At 47.0% G+C, this 16,164-nt stretch overlaps 1 protein-coding gene across 3 annotated transcripts in view; it reads left to right on the top strand.

The window, feature by feature from the left end:
* The window catches only part of LOC307085198 (uncharacterized protein), a 44,533-nt gene that overhangs the window by 939 nt on the left and 27,430 nt on the right, over positions 1–16,164 (top strand). For all 3 annotated transcript variants that reach the window (XM_079749891.1, XM_079749888.1, XM_079749890.1), the window contains exon 2: positions 468–3,108. In XM_079749891.1, the coding sequence (XP_079606017.1) occupies positions 630–3,108 (2,479 nt within the window). In that variant the 5' untranslated portion in view covers positions 468–629. The remainder of the gene's footprint in view (positions 1–467; positions 3,109–16,164) is intronic.

Raw genomic sequence — 16,164 nt, 5'->3', positions numbered from 1 at the left:
AGAAGTAGAGAATATTCTCCTCGGAAAGATAACTTAATATAAATAATAACTAGGAGTACTAGTTGACTAATATAAATGTAAAGCAGGTCTGCTAACTGACTAAAAATAAATATAAGTAATCAAACCAGATCAACATGTACATCAGCTCCTCATGTTAAAATTGGTTTAAGGCCAGCACTGCTGGGCCTGAAAAAACAGTTTCTCCTTTGCTTTTTTATAACCTTTTTTTGGTATGGTTTAAAACATTTATTATGGAGGACTATGGCTATGAATCAAATTCATTATATTGCTTCAAAAGATTAATTACATGTGATTATGTTTAACTGAGGATGTTTATATCATGTAGGCCTATGGGTTTGAGATAAATCTCAAACCCATAGCATGAGGATGCTATGCTTCAATTCCAGTGTTTTGATAGCAGATTGTAATGACCGCTGTCTGTGTATCTTTGTGTGTCTGTTTGACAGTCTTTTAGGATTGGCGGTTTTAACCTGAGGGATTCCTCGGACTGAAAGAAATGAACAAACAAAACCAAAGATCCACCTGGTAGGACTGGAGATCCATTGTCTTGGAAATTACCAACATCAACAAACTTCTTTGTGTGTTGGAATGAAAACGAAAAAATTGCGATGCCGTTAAGGGGAATCAGTTTTTGTTCATTTGGAATATTATATTTCTTTTTGAACAGTTTTATTTTTTTAACTGCTAGTTACACGGTGAATAACTGCAGGGTCACACAGAACACACAGGCCATCTGTCAAAAGAACAGTTTGAAAGTATTTCCAAAGGACATTCCAGTAAGAGTCACAAGTCTGGACGTGTCTGGAAACAACATTTCTACACTAAATAAAACAGATTTGGAAAATGTAACAAATCTGTTGCGCTTAGATCTGACATGGAACAGGATCTCCAAAATTGAATCTGGCACTTTTGTGGTTCAAATCTCTCTAAAGGTGTTAATTTTAAACAACAATAGCCTTTGTAAGCTACAGGAGGGTATGTTTGAGGGCTTAGTCAATCTCATAGAATTGTATCTGACTTACAATCAGATCCAAACAGTAGCACCGGCCTCTTTCAAGTCTCTGAGCAAGCTTAGGATTTTGGACCTAGGCCATAACAAACTGTGCCGCTTAACAAACGTCTTCTTACAACATACACCACGTTTACAAAACCTGGACATTCGAGCAAACAAAATTTCCGCTTTTCATTCATGGGAGCTGTCAAATAAGTCTACAGAACTCATTACACTTGATTTGTCTCAGAATGAGCTTATGTTCTTTAGGCTCACTACAGGTATCTTTCCCAAACTCAAAACGTTGAACCTTGAGGAGGGTATAAAGAATGGCATCGTCTGGGAGGTGAATGACACATCGTACCTTAGAAGTGTGGTTAGACTAGATATCAGTGGGGTTCACTCCTCATTACATGAACTGCAGGAAGTCCTAGAGACATTTAACTCCTCCTTACTGAGACATCTGCAGTTAAACCGAATAAAGAACAGCCTGCAAGTTCTCATCAATGTTTCCTGCAAAAACCCAAAGCTTAGCTCTTTTGAAATCCAAAATAACGGCCTCACAGTAATTACATCAGACCTCCTGCACTTGTGTACTAATCTGAAAATATTGGACTTGGGGATGAATGAGATAACCGACATTTCTGACGATTCGTTTCAATCTCTTAGGCTGCTTAACACTTTAATCATGAAGTCAAACAGTCTCACATCGGTCCCCAATGCTGTAAGGAAAACTCAAATCAAAAAACTGGATCTCAGCTGCAATAACATCAATGTTCTTCGCTGTGATTATTTTGCTAATATGACCCATCTCAGAGTTCTCTATCTATACAATAATCCTCTCTTGGCTCTCAACGATTGTATTTTCAAAGATTTGGTCCATTTAGTTATATTAATGTTGCAAAACAGCAGCATTGATCAATTAAACAGCACCTTCAAAAACAACACGCCCAATCTTGAAACTCTTTCTTTGTTAAACAATAAACTCACTGTTCTAGATTATGGAGAATTTAAAGCTCTGAAATCCCTCCAGACTTTGTCATTAAAAGGGAATAAATTAGAACAACTTAAGGATGGGACTTTTTTTGGACTGTCAAGTCTTAAACATCTTGATCTCGAATCAAATCAATTATCTGAAATTACAAACGGTACTTTTGGTGACTTGAAAGCTTTAAAGACATTGAATTTGCGGAGCAATCACATTAAATATGCATCGGTAGAGCCTATTCCCCATCCACCATTTGCTGAGCTTTCACAACTAGATACATTGTATGTTTCATCTCAAAGCAGATCTCATAAGTGGTCCAACTTCCCTCAAAACTTTCTGCAAGGCCTGACAAATCTGTCAATACTCTATATCAAAGGTAACCATCTTAAATCCGTGCACCCACACACCTTCAACTATACTCCTAATTTGAATGTGCTTTTTTTGTCTAACAATTTTTTATCAGACATTCCCGACAATTTGTTTTCCCCAATTCAAAAACTAAAAAGTCTTTACATTTCAATGACAACCCTGAGGTCTCTAGATTTTTTGCTCCATGCTAACCTCACAAAGCTGGAGTTTTTGGAGGTGGGGTATAATACCTTTTCTGTAATTAGCGAGCCAGTGATGCTGTCTCTGCCAGCACTAACTGACCTGGATATGCAGGGTAATAGCTTCACCTGTAACTGTGACAACGCGTGGTTCCTCCACTGGGTAATCACAAACAAGCAAACACAAGTGCTTGATGCGTACAACTTTGAATGCAGCTACCCTCCAAACCTTAAAGGTAGAAAACTGTTGCAGATTGACGTCCATTCTTGTACAGTAGACATGGACTTCATCTGTTATATTTCAACGGCATGTGCGGTCATCATGACCTTAGCAGTCTCCTTCACCCACCATTTCCTGCAATGGCATCTGGTCTACGCGTACTACCTCATGCTGGCATTCCTCTACAACTCAAAGAACAAGGACAAGCGTGATCATGAGTACGACGCCTTTGTCTCCTACAACGCAAACGACGAGGGCTGGGTGCTGGGGGAGCTGCTGCCCAAGCTGGAGGACGAGCAGGGCTGGAGACTGTGTCTGCACCACCGAGACTTCCAGCCAGGTGAGGAGCTCTACCCTGAACATCCTCTGCACCTCCATTAGCATACATGCTAGCCTACACTTTTTCATATATCGTTCATGCCAGTCGATATGTTATTAGATGATCATAAACATGGTAGGATTTTTTCCTGACTCAGAATGAGCCTTCGGTTGGTGACTTCAATAAGCATGTTTGGTCCGTGTACATTAAAGGCAATGGGAGTCTGTGTTACGTAATGGAAGAGAAAACAATACATTTGCATGTTGTTTATGACCATTAGATGAGCAAATGGTCAATCAACCAAATCAACAAAACTGATCAAATTAAAAATGGTATTACAATATAGAAAGGACCAGGGAATCGCATTGGTGGTTGACTGGTCGATCGACTGGTCCTTCATTTCAAAAGCACAAATAAAAAGATAACTCTAAACACAAATAAACCCTAACCCAACCCTACCCATCCCTCCTTCCACCCTCTCTTCCTCCAGTTCTTCATCCTTAAATTCTTTCCTCTGCATATCAAGTATCCATTTTTTAAAAAATATTTATTTTCAATCTTGGCTTTGAATCTTGTCTAATGCCCACTGATTATATCCTTCCTGTTCTGCATGTCAAATATAAATAATCTAATGTGGCACTAAACCGGGCGTTCAGTTGCAACAGATTTAGTTTGTGCACAACGCACAGATTATTGAATTAAGATTGAGCCTTTCTGACGTGGTGTATTTGGACCTGGGGCGTAGGAATGACTTTAACATGGGGGGGGGGGGGGGGGGGGGGGACACATATCGGAAACCTGACGGATCGGTTAATGGTTTGAACAGAAATGTCATAAATTAACTACACTGCAAAAATTCACAAATATATTTTATTCTACTAAAAAGATACATTTGTAAATGTAAAAAAACACTTTTTGAATGGCTGTAATGAACTGATGAATATCAAATCAATTCTTTAATTGCAGGCTTTATCATCCAGTTTTTTAGAATAAGAAGCTGTGACAAGACGATCTATTGCGCTTTGAAAAATTTCAAATATTTTTCTCCTCGCGGTATATTTTTAGGGAGGGACAAATCTTTTTTTTTTTTTTATATTTCACTACAAAGCATGATTATGTTAATAAAGACATTTCTCACTGAAATACAAATTGAAAGGCAGAATAGTCCGTAGTGCAGCATAAAAACAGCAAAAAGTAATGATCTTCACAGAGGGAAGATCATGCCCTCACCGAACTCCCCCCCTCCCTCCGTCTGTCACGGCATGTGCGTAATAACGTCACTCAAAATATAGCCAATCAAATCGTTTGTTTACCGGAAGAGCGATTTGGAATGAAAAAATGGCTTGCTCGAAAATTAGGAAAGTTGACCACGAAAACAGACATTTTAAAAGGTGAATGGACTGACCAATACATGTTCATTCTCCCGCAAGGCAGTACTAAACCTTTGTTGTGTCTTTTATGTGTTGAAACCATGGCGCTGATAAAAAGCGGGAATATTAAGCGGCATTATGAATCCAAACACAGATCCTTCAAGGAAAAGTATTGTAACGTCACAGGGTTTGGGAGGAAGGGGCGGGCCTTCTGAGAGGGGGGTCCCGGGGGTTTCCTTCCGGGTGGGTGTGTCCGGTTGTTGAGTGTTCCGGTTGAGCTGCGCCTCTCTGTCCTTTTGAGGAATCTAATAAAGCTCCTATGGACTTCGCTCACTACCTCGCCTGTGGTCATTACATTGGTGTCAGAAGTGAACAAACGACGGGAGTGGGTGGAGAGTTGTGCGTTCAAGCGGAGGGCTACTTTGGATTTACGTCGCGGTCGGGCTACAGCGTTAGTTTCAGTGTGTCGGTTAGTTCGCGTCGGTCATGTCTTTTCCGAAAGTGAAAGAGGAGGAGGTGGAGCAGGAGACTGGTGCGTTCGGATGGACAGAGGACGCGTATGGGGAGTTTCGCAGAGCTTCCCAAGAGGCCAGAGAGGGGTTGAGAGAAGCTGCAAGGAAGCTGGCGGCCGACGCAGGGTTGTCTTCTCTTCCCGCGCGCCCAGAGCGGGAGCCCGCGGCTCGGGAGGTAAACAGACATGGCGGCGCCCATGTTCCAGTTGCCGCCCCCCATGTCCCAGTTGCCGCCGTTTCGGTTAAGACGCCTAAGTACTCCGGTAGGTCTGACTGGGAGGCGTTTCATGCTCAATTTGAACTGCTGGCTGACGCTGGGGGATGGACAGTAGAGGCTAAAGCATTGCAGCTGGCTTTGTGCCTCACAGACGACGCGTTGTCGTGCCTGCTGCTGCTTTCACCGGGGGAGAGACGGGATTACGGAGCTTTAGTGGGGGCCTTGCAGAGGCGGTTTGGACAATGTGTGAAGCCGGAGCTCCTTCGTAATGAGCTTGGTAACCGCTGCAGGAAGCCGGGGGAGTCGCTGAGGGTGTTGGCTGATGACATTGAGAGCCTGACACGTAGGGCATATGCACACATGCCCCCCAGCGTGCAGAGCGAGTTGGCACGGGACCAGTTCATCAGAGCCCTCCTTCCTCTGGAGCTGCGGGTTCAAGTGCAATTACAGCACCCAATTTCTCTTCAGTCGGCTTTGGAGATGGCCGTGGAGAGGGAAATCGTGTGGGCGCGGTCACTGAGGGGGGCCCAAGAGGGAGTTATCCGGCAGGGGGAGCAGCCCGGGGCCCTGTGGCGGAGGAAAAGCCGGCGTGGGCGACAGAAATTACGGAACTGATAAGGGCCGTATCACTGCAGCCGTCACGCATTCGACAGCGTCCCGACCAAAGAGCCTGTTGGGGGTGTGGCCAACCCGGACATTTGGTCAGAGATTGCCCAACACGCGCGGGTCCGGGAAACGCCACAGGGCCCGCACGGGGGGGATGTGCGGACCTTAAACAGTTCTTCCCCCGCCCCCCCGCCCCAGCTGTTCCAGAAACGGAGGGGCCACGTCAGCACAGGCGGGGGAGCCAAGACCCACTTCCCCCAGTAGCAGACGTCCTCGAAGCTTCAAGGACGGCGATGGTGGTGGGTCGACTCGGTGACGGGGATTCAAGCTATGTTCCTGTGGCCGTGGAGGGGGTGCCGTGTTCGGCCCTGGTGGATACCGGTTCATCAGTGACGGTGCTCAGACCAGACGTGTGCCCGGAGTGGATTCGGTTGGAGCCCACTGACGTGCAGCTGCGCACGGCCACAGGGGGGCTGGCCCCGATGAAAGGTACGGGGCTACTTACATTGACTGTGGGGGGAAAGGACGTACGTCACCCAGTGTGGGTAGCAGCGGTGCAGGACCCATGTATTCTGGGCTGTGACTTTTTGAAGGCCACAGGTTGCCGACTCGATCTGGACGGGGGCACGGTGAGCTTCCGAGGGGGGCCTGTGATCGCTTTGTTGCCCACTGGCTCAGGTTCGGGGCCGCCCGTGGGGCCCATCTCGCCGGCAGTGTGTGCAGTAGAGCCCGAAGTCAGCGATCCCCTACCCGTGGCGTCCGTAACCTTTCCCAGGACTTATGTGCCCCAAGCAGCCCAGGCCCAGTCACGACGACTGAAGGGGGGGGCGCCGCCGCCGACCGTGAGGGAGATATGGCTAAAGAACCGGGAGGGGCTGGACGACCAGCAGCAGGAGCGGTTGTGGCAGTTGCTGCTGGAGTTCCAGGACAGTTTTGCTATGGGGGAGGATGACGTGGGCCGGACTCCCTTGGTGCTACACGAGATCGACACTGGGGAGGCCAGGCCTATCAAGTGTCGGCCGCGTCGTCTCCCTTTGGCACGTCAGGAGGCGTGTGACCAAGCGGTGGAGGACATGCTGCAGGCAGGCGTAATTGAGCCTTGTGACAGTCCTTGGGCGTCCGCTGTCGTCATGTTCCCCAAAAAGAATGGCACCTGGCAGCTCTGCCCGGACTACAGGCCGGTGAATGGGGTGACCAAAAAAGATTTGTACCCGCTGCCGCGCATCGACGAGTCCCTGGACTTAGTCTCGGGATCGTCCTGGTTCTCTGCCTTGGACCTCCGCAGTGGGTACTACCAGGTGCCCCTCTCCCCAGAAGCAAGACCCAAGACAGCGTTCTGCACAGGCCAGGGTTTGTGGCAGTTCCAAGTCCTTAGTTTTGGACTGTGTAACGCTCCAGCCACCTTCGCCCGCCTGATGGGCCGGGTTTTGTCAGGCATCCCCCGCCAACAGTGCCTGGTATACCTGGACGATATCTTGGCGCATGGCAGTGCCTTTGACCCTGCCCTCGAGTCCCTGCGCCGGGTGCTGGAACGGATCCGTGCAGCGGGCCTGAAGCTGCATCCAGATAAGTGTCACTTCATGCGCAGAGAGGTACAGTTCTTGGGGCACACAGTGGGGGGGGGAGGGCATCCGCACAATGGAAGCGAAAGTGCAGGCGGTTGCAGACTGGCCCACCCCGGCTAATCAGAGGCAGCTCAAGAGCTTCCTGGGCCTGGCTTCCTATTACCGGAAGTTTGTGCTGGGTTTTTCATGCTTGGCTGCTCCTCTTTACAGGCTGCTACAAAAGGACAGTGTTTTCCTGTAGACTGAGCAGTGCCAGGGGGCGTTCACCAGCCTTCAGCGTGCCCTGAGCGAGTCCCCCGTGCTGGCCCCAGCTGACCCCTCGCTGCCGTTCATGCTGGACACCGATGCTAGTGGCGTCGGGGTGGGAGGGGTGCTCTCCCAAGTGGGGCAAGATGGAGAGAGAGTGGTGGCGTACTTTAGCCGGGCCTTTAACAAGGCGGAGCGGCGTTACTGCGTTACCCGCAGAGAGCTCTTGGCCGTAGTGCTCTCCATCCGTCACTTCAGGTACTACCTCTGCGGCCTGCCTTTTACAGTGAGGACTGACCACTCTGCTCTCCAGTGGCTCATGACCTTCAAAGAGCCGGAAGGGCAGGTGGCCAGGTGGTTGGAGGAACTCCAGGCCTACGTCTTCCGAGTGGAACACCGGGCTGGAGCCCGACACACCAACGCCGACGCACTCTCTCGGCGGCCCTGCGCTGCCGAGGGGTGTCGCTGCTGCGAGAGGAAGGAGGCCCGCGAGAGAGAGCTGCGGGCAAAGGAGGAGGGATGCGCCGCGGTGCAGCAGTTGGAGGTCATCTGCCGAGGGTTGGAGACCATAGATGGAGGCGATTGGACAAAGCAGCAGGAGCAGGATACCGACCTTCAGGCGGTGTTGCAGTGGGTGGAGGTGCAGCGAAAACCACCGTGGGAGGAGGTGGCCGCCCTCTCCAGAGATGTCGAGGGACTGTGGACCAAGTTCGGGGCTCTGCGCCTCTGCCGGGGCGTGCTGCAGCAGGCCTGGAAGGAGCCGGCCACGGGCGAAGAAAGGTGGCAGGTTGTGGTTCCCAAGGGCCTACAGGGGGCTGTGCTCGAGGCCATGCATGGAGCCGCAGGGTCGGGGCACTTTGGGGTTGCTAAGACACTCCGACACCTACGCCAGGGTTTTTACTGGGGCCGGTCCCGGAGGGATGTCGAGGACTTTTGCCGTCGGTGTGACCCCTGCACCGCACGGAAAGGCCCCACCGGGCGCTCACATGCTCCCCTTCAGCAGTTTCTGGTGGGCGCGCCCATGGAGAGGGTGGCAGTGGATGTGGTGGGGCCGCTGCCCCGCTCGGACCGTGGCAACCGCTTCGTTCTCACTGCCATTGACTACTTCTCCAAGTGGCCCGAAGCCTATGCCATCCCCGATCAGGAAGCTGAGACCGTGGCCGACGCCCTGTTGGAAGGCATGTTCAGCCGTTTTGGGGTGCCAGAGACATTGCATAGCGACCAGGGGAGAAATTTTGAGTCCTGGGTGTTCTCCGCTATGTGTGAGCACCTGGGCATCCATAAGACCCGAACCACTCCCCAGAGGCCGCAGAGTGATGGACTGGTGGAGCGCTTCCACCGCACCATGGGCCAACAGCTGGCCATCCTCACCTCCCAGCACCAGAGAGACTGGGATAACCACCTTCCCCTGGTTCTCATGGCTTGCCGCACCGCCGTGCAGGAGTCTACGTCATGCACGCCTTCCCTTCTCATGCTGGGAAGGGAGCTTCGTACCCCGGCGGAGTTGGCATTCGGTCGTCCGCCGGATGCCCCAGACTGTTCCCCTGGCCCTGAGTATGACAGGAAACTCCAAGATCGCCTGGAGTCGGCCTACCTATTTGCCCAGGAGCAACAGCAGAGGGCAGGGGTGAGGCAGAAAAGGAATTACGACATAAAAAGCAAAGGCCGGCATTTCCAGGCGGGAGAGCTAGTTTGGGTGTTCAATCCCCAAAGGAAGAAGGGGAGATGCCCTAAACTGGACAGTCCTTGGGTGGGCCCTACCACCTAAATGAAGAAGGGCGGCACTACACAGAGACAGACTGGCTCCGTACCAAGGGGGTGCCTCCCCACTGGCCCAGGGGGGTCCCGTTGCCCCTCGCTGCCGCCCTGCCGCCTCAAAGCCCACCCCCCCGGCGACACCGGCGGGGCCTTGGTCGGACGCCTTTACCCCAGCTGGCGGGGATAACCGGCCCTCCCCTGTATCCGATACCCTTTGCCCCCCGCCCCCCCGCCCCATCCCAGGTGCTGAAGACCCCGTTCCCTTTGTACCCGATGCCCGGGGAGGGGGTTCTCGACGGCCCAGGGGGCCACCAGGGCACTTAAAAGACTTTGTTTGCTATCTGTAGGATGAGTTTAGTAATTTTGTTCAGCGTTGTGTCTGTTGTTATGTGGGGGGGGGGGGGGTTGAAGCACGTCATGTTAAAGGAAGTTACGTTTATTCTGGGGGCTGTTTTTTCTGTGATTCCTCGGGGCGAGGAACTTTGTGAAGGGGGGGTAATGTAGCGTCACAGGGTTTGGGAGGAAGGGGCAGGCCTTCTGAGAGGGGGGTCCCGGGGGTTTCCTTCCGGGTGGGTGTGTCCGGTTGTTGAGTGTTCCTGTTGAGCTGCGCCTCTCTGTCCTTTTGAGGAATCTAATAAAGCTCCTATGGACTTACTTCGCTCACTACCTCGCCTGTGGTCATTACAGTATTGTGGAAAATATCCGAGCTGAGAGCTCAGTATGAGAGGTCTACTCGAGTCTTCACACACTCATTCACAGGCCAGCAATGTGCAAATGAATGCTCACTTAAGATTGCATGGATTTTGTGGCAACATAAAAAAACTTTCAGTTATGCGACTGTTGTGAAGGAGTGCTTGAACGCCACTGCTGAGACGTGAAGGTAAACAAAGGGATGAATTGTGTGAAAAAATAAAGAAAATCCCAATGTCAGCTGCAACGACAACCAGAAAATCCGAAATGTTATCAGACGACGCACTGTCACAGCTTGATGCGGCTGTTCAGAGTGCCCCATCCTTAGACATTGAGTCTTCAGATGTAACGGATAATGCCGTATAATTTTGGTTTATGTGCGTTTTTTCACCAAGACAAGAAAGAGATCTGTGAGGACCTGTTGGGTCTAACACCACTTAAGGCACACACAAGACGAGAAGATATTTATGAGGCTATTAAGGAGATGCTGTCAAAGAGGGGGATTGATCTAACAAAGGTTGTCTCAGTCACTACAGATGGGGTACCTGTTTTGCTTACTTGAAATGTAGGCCTAGTGTACTTGTTTTGCTTACTTGAAATGTAGGCCTAGTGTACCTGTTTTGCTTACTTGAAATTAAAGCCTAATGCTCTTTTTGTGTTTATTTTAAATGTATGCCTGGTGTACCTGTTTTGCTTACTTGAAATGTAGGCCTAATGCACTGTGTTTATTTGAAGTGTAGGCCTAGTGTTCCTGTTCTGCTTACTTGACATGTAGGCCTTATGCACTTTTTATGTTTACTTGAAATGCAGGCCTAATGTACCTGTTTTGTTCATTTGAAATGTTAATATGCGTTACTTTGTCTTACTTGTTTTTCATGGTTAAAAGTAAGCTATTTGGAAATTGAAAATAAATACATCTGAAATTATAAGAAAATATGCTGTGTTGATTGTATTTGACAAAAGTAGGCTATTAGGACGTGGTAGGTTAGAGGTTCGGACCTTTCTTGGAAGGAATTTTTAGTAACTGGACCTTGTTCAATTTTAATTGAAGACTCCTGATGTAGAGTCACATAGTGACTAGAATAACAATACAGCGAATCCTTGTATGTTTGTTTGCATTAATGCAAACAGTTTCTGCATTTGCTTAGTTTGTTAGTGGGTTTTATATTTTGTGAATTTTTTTTTTTGTCCGTCTCTTTACTTGTGACCTATACACAGATAATTAGGCAAGAACATATATACATGCAATATCTAACTAGAAAGCTATAAGCAATGGTAAGGTTCAAAATAAGACTAGATAATATTCTCTAAATCAAAATTAAATCTTTGATATACAGAATATTATGAATTGTATAGATAAATAATATAAATAGCAAATTTTGCCTTATACACAAATTAAACAGACAGGAAAACTCTGAGATGCAAAATCACAACATAACATGAATGCAATCTGGTTTACATCTACTTACATAAACTAAAATTTTATAATTTTAAATCAGTGTTGTTGGCCTAAGAAGTAAAGTGTGATACAGAGCAGCTAAACGTCTGCGTTAGCATGTAAGCTAATAAATAGCTCAAAACTGGCTAGCGTAGGGGAGTGGGTGACCCGTCGATAGCGATGCCGGCGTAGTTTTTGGCTCTGCTCTCACAGTCTTATTCTTTCAGTAATCCTATCATATACCTCGAATACTTCGACATATTATTCATTATGAATCCTTCCCCAAACAACGATGCACGGAAAAGGGAGATTGGACAATCGCCTGTAAAGAAGAAATTCAGAGATTCGGCCATTTCCAAGGAAGATCTCGATGAAGCTATAGCTAATGGGATAAAGCTAGCCCTCGAAGCACAACAACGTGGTCTAGAAGTTGCGGTAGCCTCCGCTGTCAGAGAATCTGTGGACTCTATCCTGGTCCCAGCGCTGTGTGATTTACGAACCGAAATCCAAAAGACCAATGAAGCTGTGACGGAGATCAGCAGTGAATTTGAGCGTGTAGCCAAATCTACTAAGAAGACCCAAGACCGCGTGGACTCTGTTCAGGCAGCTGCACGAGAGGATAGGCGCTCGGCCGTTGAGTTAAGAGCACAGCTAGAACAGCTCACCACAAAGTTGACAGATCTGGAGGACCGGGGACGAAGTAATAACATAAGGCTGGTTGGCTTACCAGAATCAGTGGAGGGTGCGGATGCAATCAGCTACCTCAAAGATAACCTCCCCAAGTGGATTCCTTCATTGGTGGGCCGAGACATTGGCATTGAGCGGGCGCATCGTGTGTATGGAGGAGCGGCTAACTCCAACAAACCATACACCCTCATCGTCAGATTACTGTGTTGGCAAGACAGATCGGCTATCCTTAACGGGGCGCGTCAAGTTTATCCTGTGAAGTACACCTCCAACAGAGCCACTTCGGCAACATCAGCAAGCACGCTCCTGTTCTTCCCAGATTACAGTCCAGCGACGACAGCAAGGAGAAAGAGCTTCAGTTCTGCCATAAAGAAAGCTAAAGACATGAACCTGGAGCCATTCCTCACCTACCCTGCGCGGATTAAACTGCAGTACAAGGGTGAAAAGAAGATGTTCGACTCCCCCGAAGCCGCCGAGGAGTTCCTCAACTCTCTTCCACGGAGGTCCGCCTTCACACCTGTACGGCGCGACGGTGGAGCTAATGTCGCAGTCTTAACTCTGATCGTTGAGAAGAACCACGGGGATCCTCCGCACGCAAGAGAAGGCAATTTGGTGGGCATGAAGGAATGATCTTTCATCACTTAACATACACAAGTTAGGTAGCGATGGACAGTCTCAGCATCCTTATTAAGGTATTTTGTAATGTTTGGAATATAGGGTGACCTAGGCTCTTCTGATAGTTCCTTCCAGTATAAGCCTAGCTTCACCAGTTCGAGAGGTAATGCTTTATTTATTTTTTTTGTTATGACTGTGTGGGCTTATCTTCTACTGTAGCCATGCGTTGGTGTGGATCGGTCACGTATCAGACGATGTTTGTGTTTTTACAGATCTACGGTTTTTTGCTTGTGCGGTCTGTGTTTGTTTTTGTATATAGTTTTTCCTACCCCTTCCCCGTTACAGACGTATTCATACTCTTTGTTAGAACATCAGCGTTGGGGCATCTGCGCAGTAAATGGCAGGACGATCGCACACATATGCTCCATCTTATACTAACACGTTTACATTTTAAGACAGATCTTAGCCATATAATATGTCAACGCAGTCATTGAAGGTATTATCACTTAATGTGAATGGCCTAAACTCCGCTATCAAACAAACTCGTGTTCTTGAATATCTTCATCGTAAAAGGGTGGACATTGCCCTGATCCAAGAAACGCACCTAAAACAATGCGATGTGGCACGGTTTCAAAATAAACATTACAGATTAGTTGTATCATCATGCGCCCTAAATAGGACCAAGGGAGTTTGCATTCTTCTTAACCGGAAAATGTCCTGCGAGGTGAATGTCACTGGTAAGGATGAGATTGGGAGACTTGCTTTTGCCCGTGTGTTCTTTGGTGGTGGGGGGTGATTTCAATGCAGTCCTTAATCCATCTCTTGATAAATCTAATTCGGATGCAATAACCAATCCTTCATCTACCCTATTGAACGCACTTATCACAGACTTAAATCTTGTTGATATTTGGCGCATGCGGAATGCCACTGCTAGGGATTATACATTTTTCTCTAATAGGCAGAAGACATTTTCCCGGATAGATTATCTTTTTCTTAGCCCAACCTTGGTTGCCGGGCATACGTCCATTGCTATCTTACCAATTCTGCTATCTGATCACTCTGCACTGTTATGCAACGTTGATCTGCCCAACATTAGGACAAAGGCCCCCAGGTGGCGTTTAAACACATCCTTACTAACTAACTCTGGCTTTCTTAGTTCACTCAAAGTTCAATTAAATGATTTTTTGGATATTAACACAAAAGAATGCTCCACTCCACAAATTTTATGGGAGGCCACAAAGTGCTTTATTCGTGGTTTCTGTATTTCATTCACCTCAACTCTAGCTAAAACAAAAGCTTCCCAGATCACAACTCTTGAATGCAAAATAGAATCGTTAGAAAACTTACAAAAACATAGCTTCTCAGATGATCAGTCTAAACTGCTGAAATCTTTGAAAGGTGAATACAAGACACTGGCTGTATCAAAGGCGGAATTTATCCTGCATAGAACTAGACAAAAGTACTACTTTGAATCAGAGAGGCCTAGTCACCTGCTGGCTCTTATGCTTAAGGAATGTGAAACGAAAGCTCACATCCCAGCAATAAATAAGCCTGATGGCGAAATTACAACCAATCCGCAGTCCATTAATAATTAATTTTTAACATTTTATGAAAATCTATTTAAATCAGAAATTGCTTATGACGACACAAATTGTAAACATTATCTTGACAAATTGGATCTTCCCTGCCTTGAACAAACAGACCAAGACGATCTGGAAGCTGCGTTAGAGTTGGATGAACTACATAGAGCTTTGAAATGTCTCAATAAAGGCAAATCGCCTGGCTTGGATGGCCTTCCCCCAGAGCTTTATTTAGAACTCTGGGATTTGGTGGGCACACTAATGCTTGATTCATTTAATTTTGCAATCAAGAGTGGGACCTTTCATAGAGACCAAAAAACAGCACTCATCACCGTACTCTTGAAGAAAGGTAAAGATCCCTTGGAGTGTTCTAGTTTTAGACCAATATCTTTACTTACAAGTGATCTTAAGATGTATGCCAAAGTTCTTGCTCTTCGCCTTGAAAAAGTTATTCAGTCTCTAGTCAATGACGACCAAACAGGCTTTATCAAGGGACGCTATGCATCTGATAACATGAGAAGGCTGCTACACATTATAGATGTGGCAGAGACACACCCAAATCCTTGTGCCATATTTTCACTTGATGCCGAAAAAGCTTTTGATAGGATAGAGTGGAACTATATGTGGGCAGTTTTGCAACGTTTTGGATTCAGACATAATTTTATAGCAATGATCAAGGCGCTATACCACTCTCCCTTAGCAAGTGTTCTAATGGGGGGCACAATCTCTTCTCCTTTTACCCTGCAGCGTGGAACAAGACAGGGGTGTCCACTCTCGCCACTTTTATTTTGTCTATCTCTGGAACCCCTGGCACAAGCCATTAGGCAATCTACAGCTTCCCCTATGAAAATTGGTTGTCATAACCATGTTATATCTCTTTATGCGGATGATATAATTTTGTTCTTGGATAGCTTTGACACCTCTATTCACCCAGTCATCAAGGAATTTGATCTTTTCAGCAGCCTGTCAGGCTATAAAATTAATTGGTCTAAATCTGCACTTATGCATCTAAATAATATTCAAACAAAAGCTCCTATTCCCACCTATGTTCAGACCAAAAGCTCTTTTACATATCTGGGCATTACAATCTATAGAAACATACATAAAATTAGCAGAGACAACTTCAACACTATGCTAAGCAAAATAAAGTCGGACATTCATAGATGGAGGAATCTAAAGACATCTCTTCAAGGTAGAATTAATACAGTTAAAATGAACGTATTGCCCCGTCTCAATTTCCTTTTCTTTATGTTACCACTCTGCCCCCCTCCAAATTATTTCAAAGACATTCACTCCATGATTTCCAGTTTTATTTGGGATGGGAGACGGCCTAGGGTTCGTTTGACTACACTGCAACGACCCAAACTGCTGGGGGGTTTGGCAGTACCAAACTTTGAGCTTTACTATTGGTCTTTTCAGATCAGAGCACTCAGCACATGGATTGACCCACAGGCTACCACCGCATGGAAATTGATCGAAGCTGCTAAAATATTACCACACAAACTGCAAGAAATCCTATTCTCTAGTGTAACAAACAAAGTAATTAAAAATAATTTTGGGCCCATCATTGCAAACTCTATACGGGTGTGGAAGAAAGCAGAACGTTGGATGGGTGCCCCTTCTAAATTCTGTCAGAATACACCACTATGGCATAATCCAAAGTTATTATCCGGTAAAAAGCCATTTCATCAACCATCTTGGTCATCTCTTGGAGTGAATACATTAGGTGACCTATATAATGCTGAAGGTCTTTGCTCCATACAAGACTTAAGAACACGCTTTTCTCTTACTGC

The sequence above is a fragment of the Pollachius pollachius genome (genome assembly GCF_949987615.1).
Source record: "Pollachius pollachius genome assembly, chromosome: 13".
Lineage (NCBI taxonomy): Eukaryota > Metazoa > Chordata > Actinopteri > Gadiformes > Gadidae > Pollachius > Pollachius pollachius.
The sequence above is the reverse complement of the archived record's forward strand: the minus strand, read 5'-3'. Positions and strand labels throughout refer to the sequence as shown.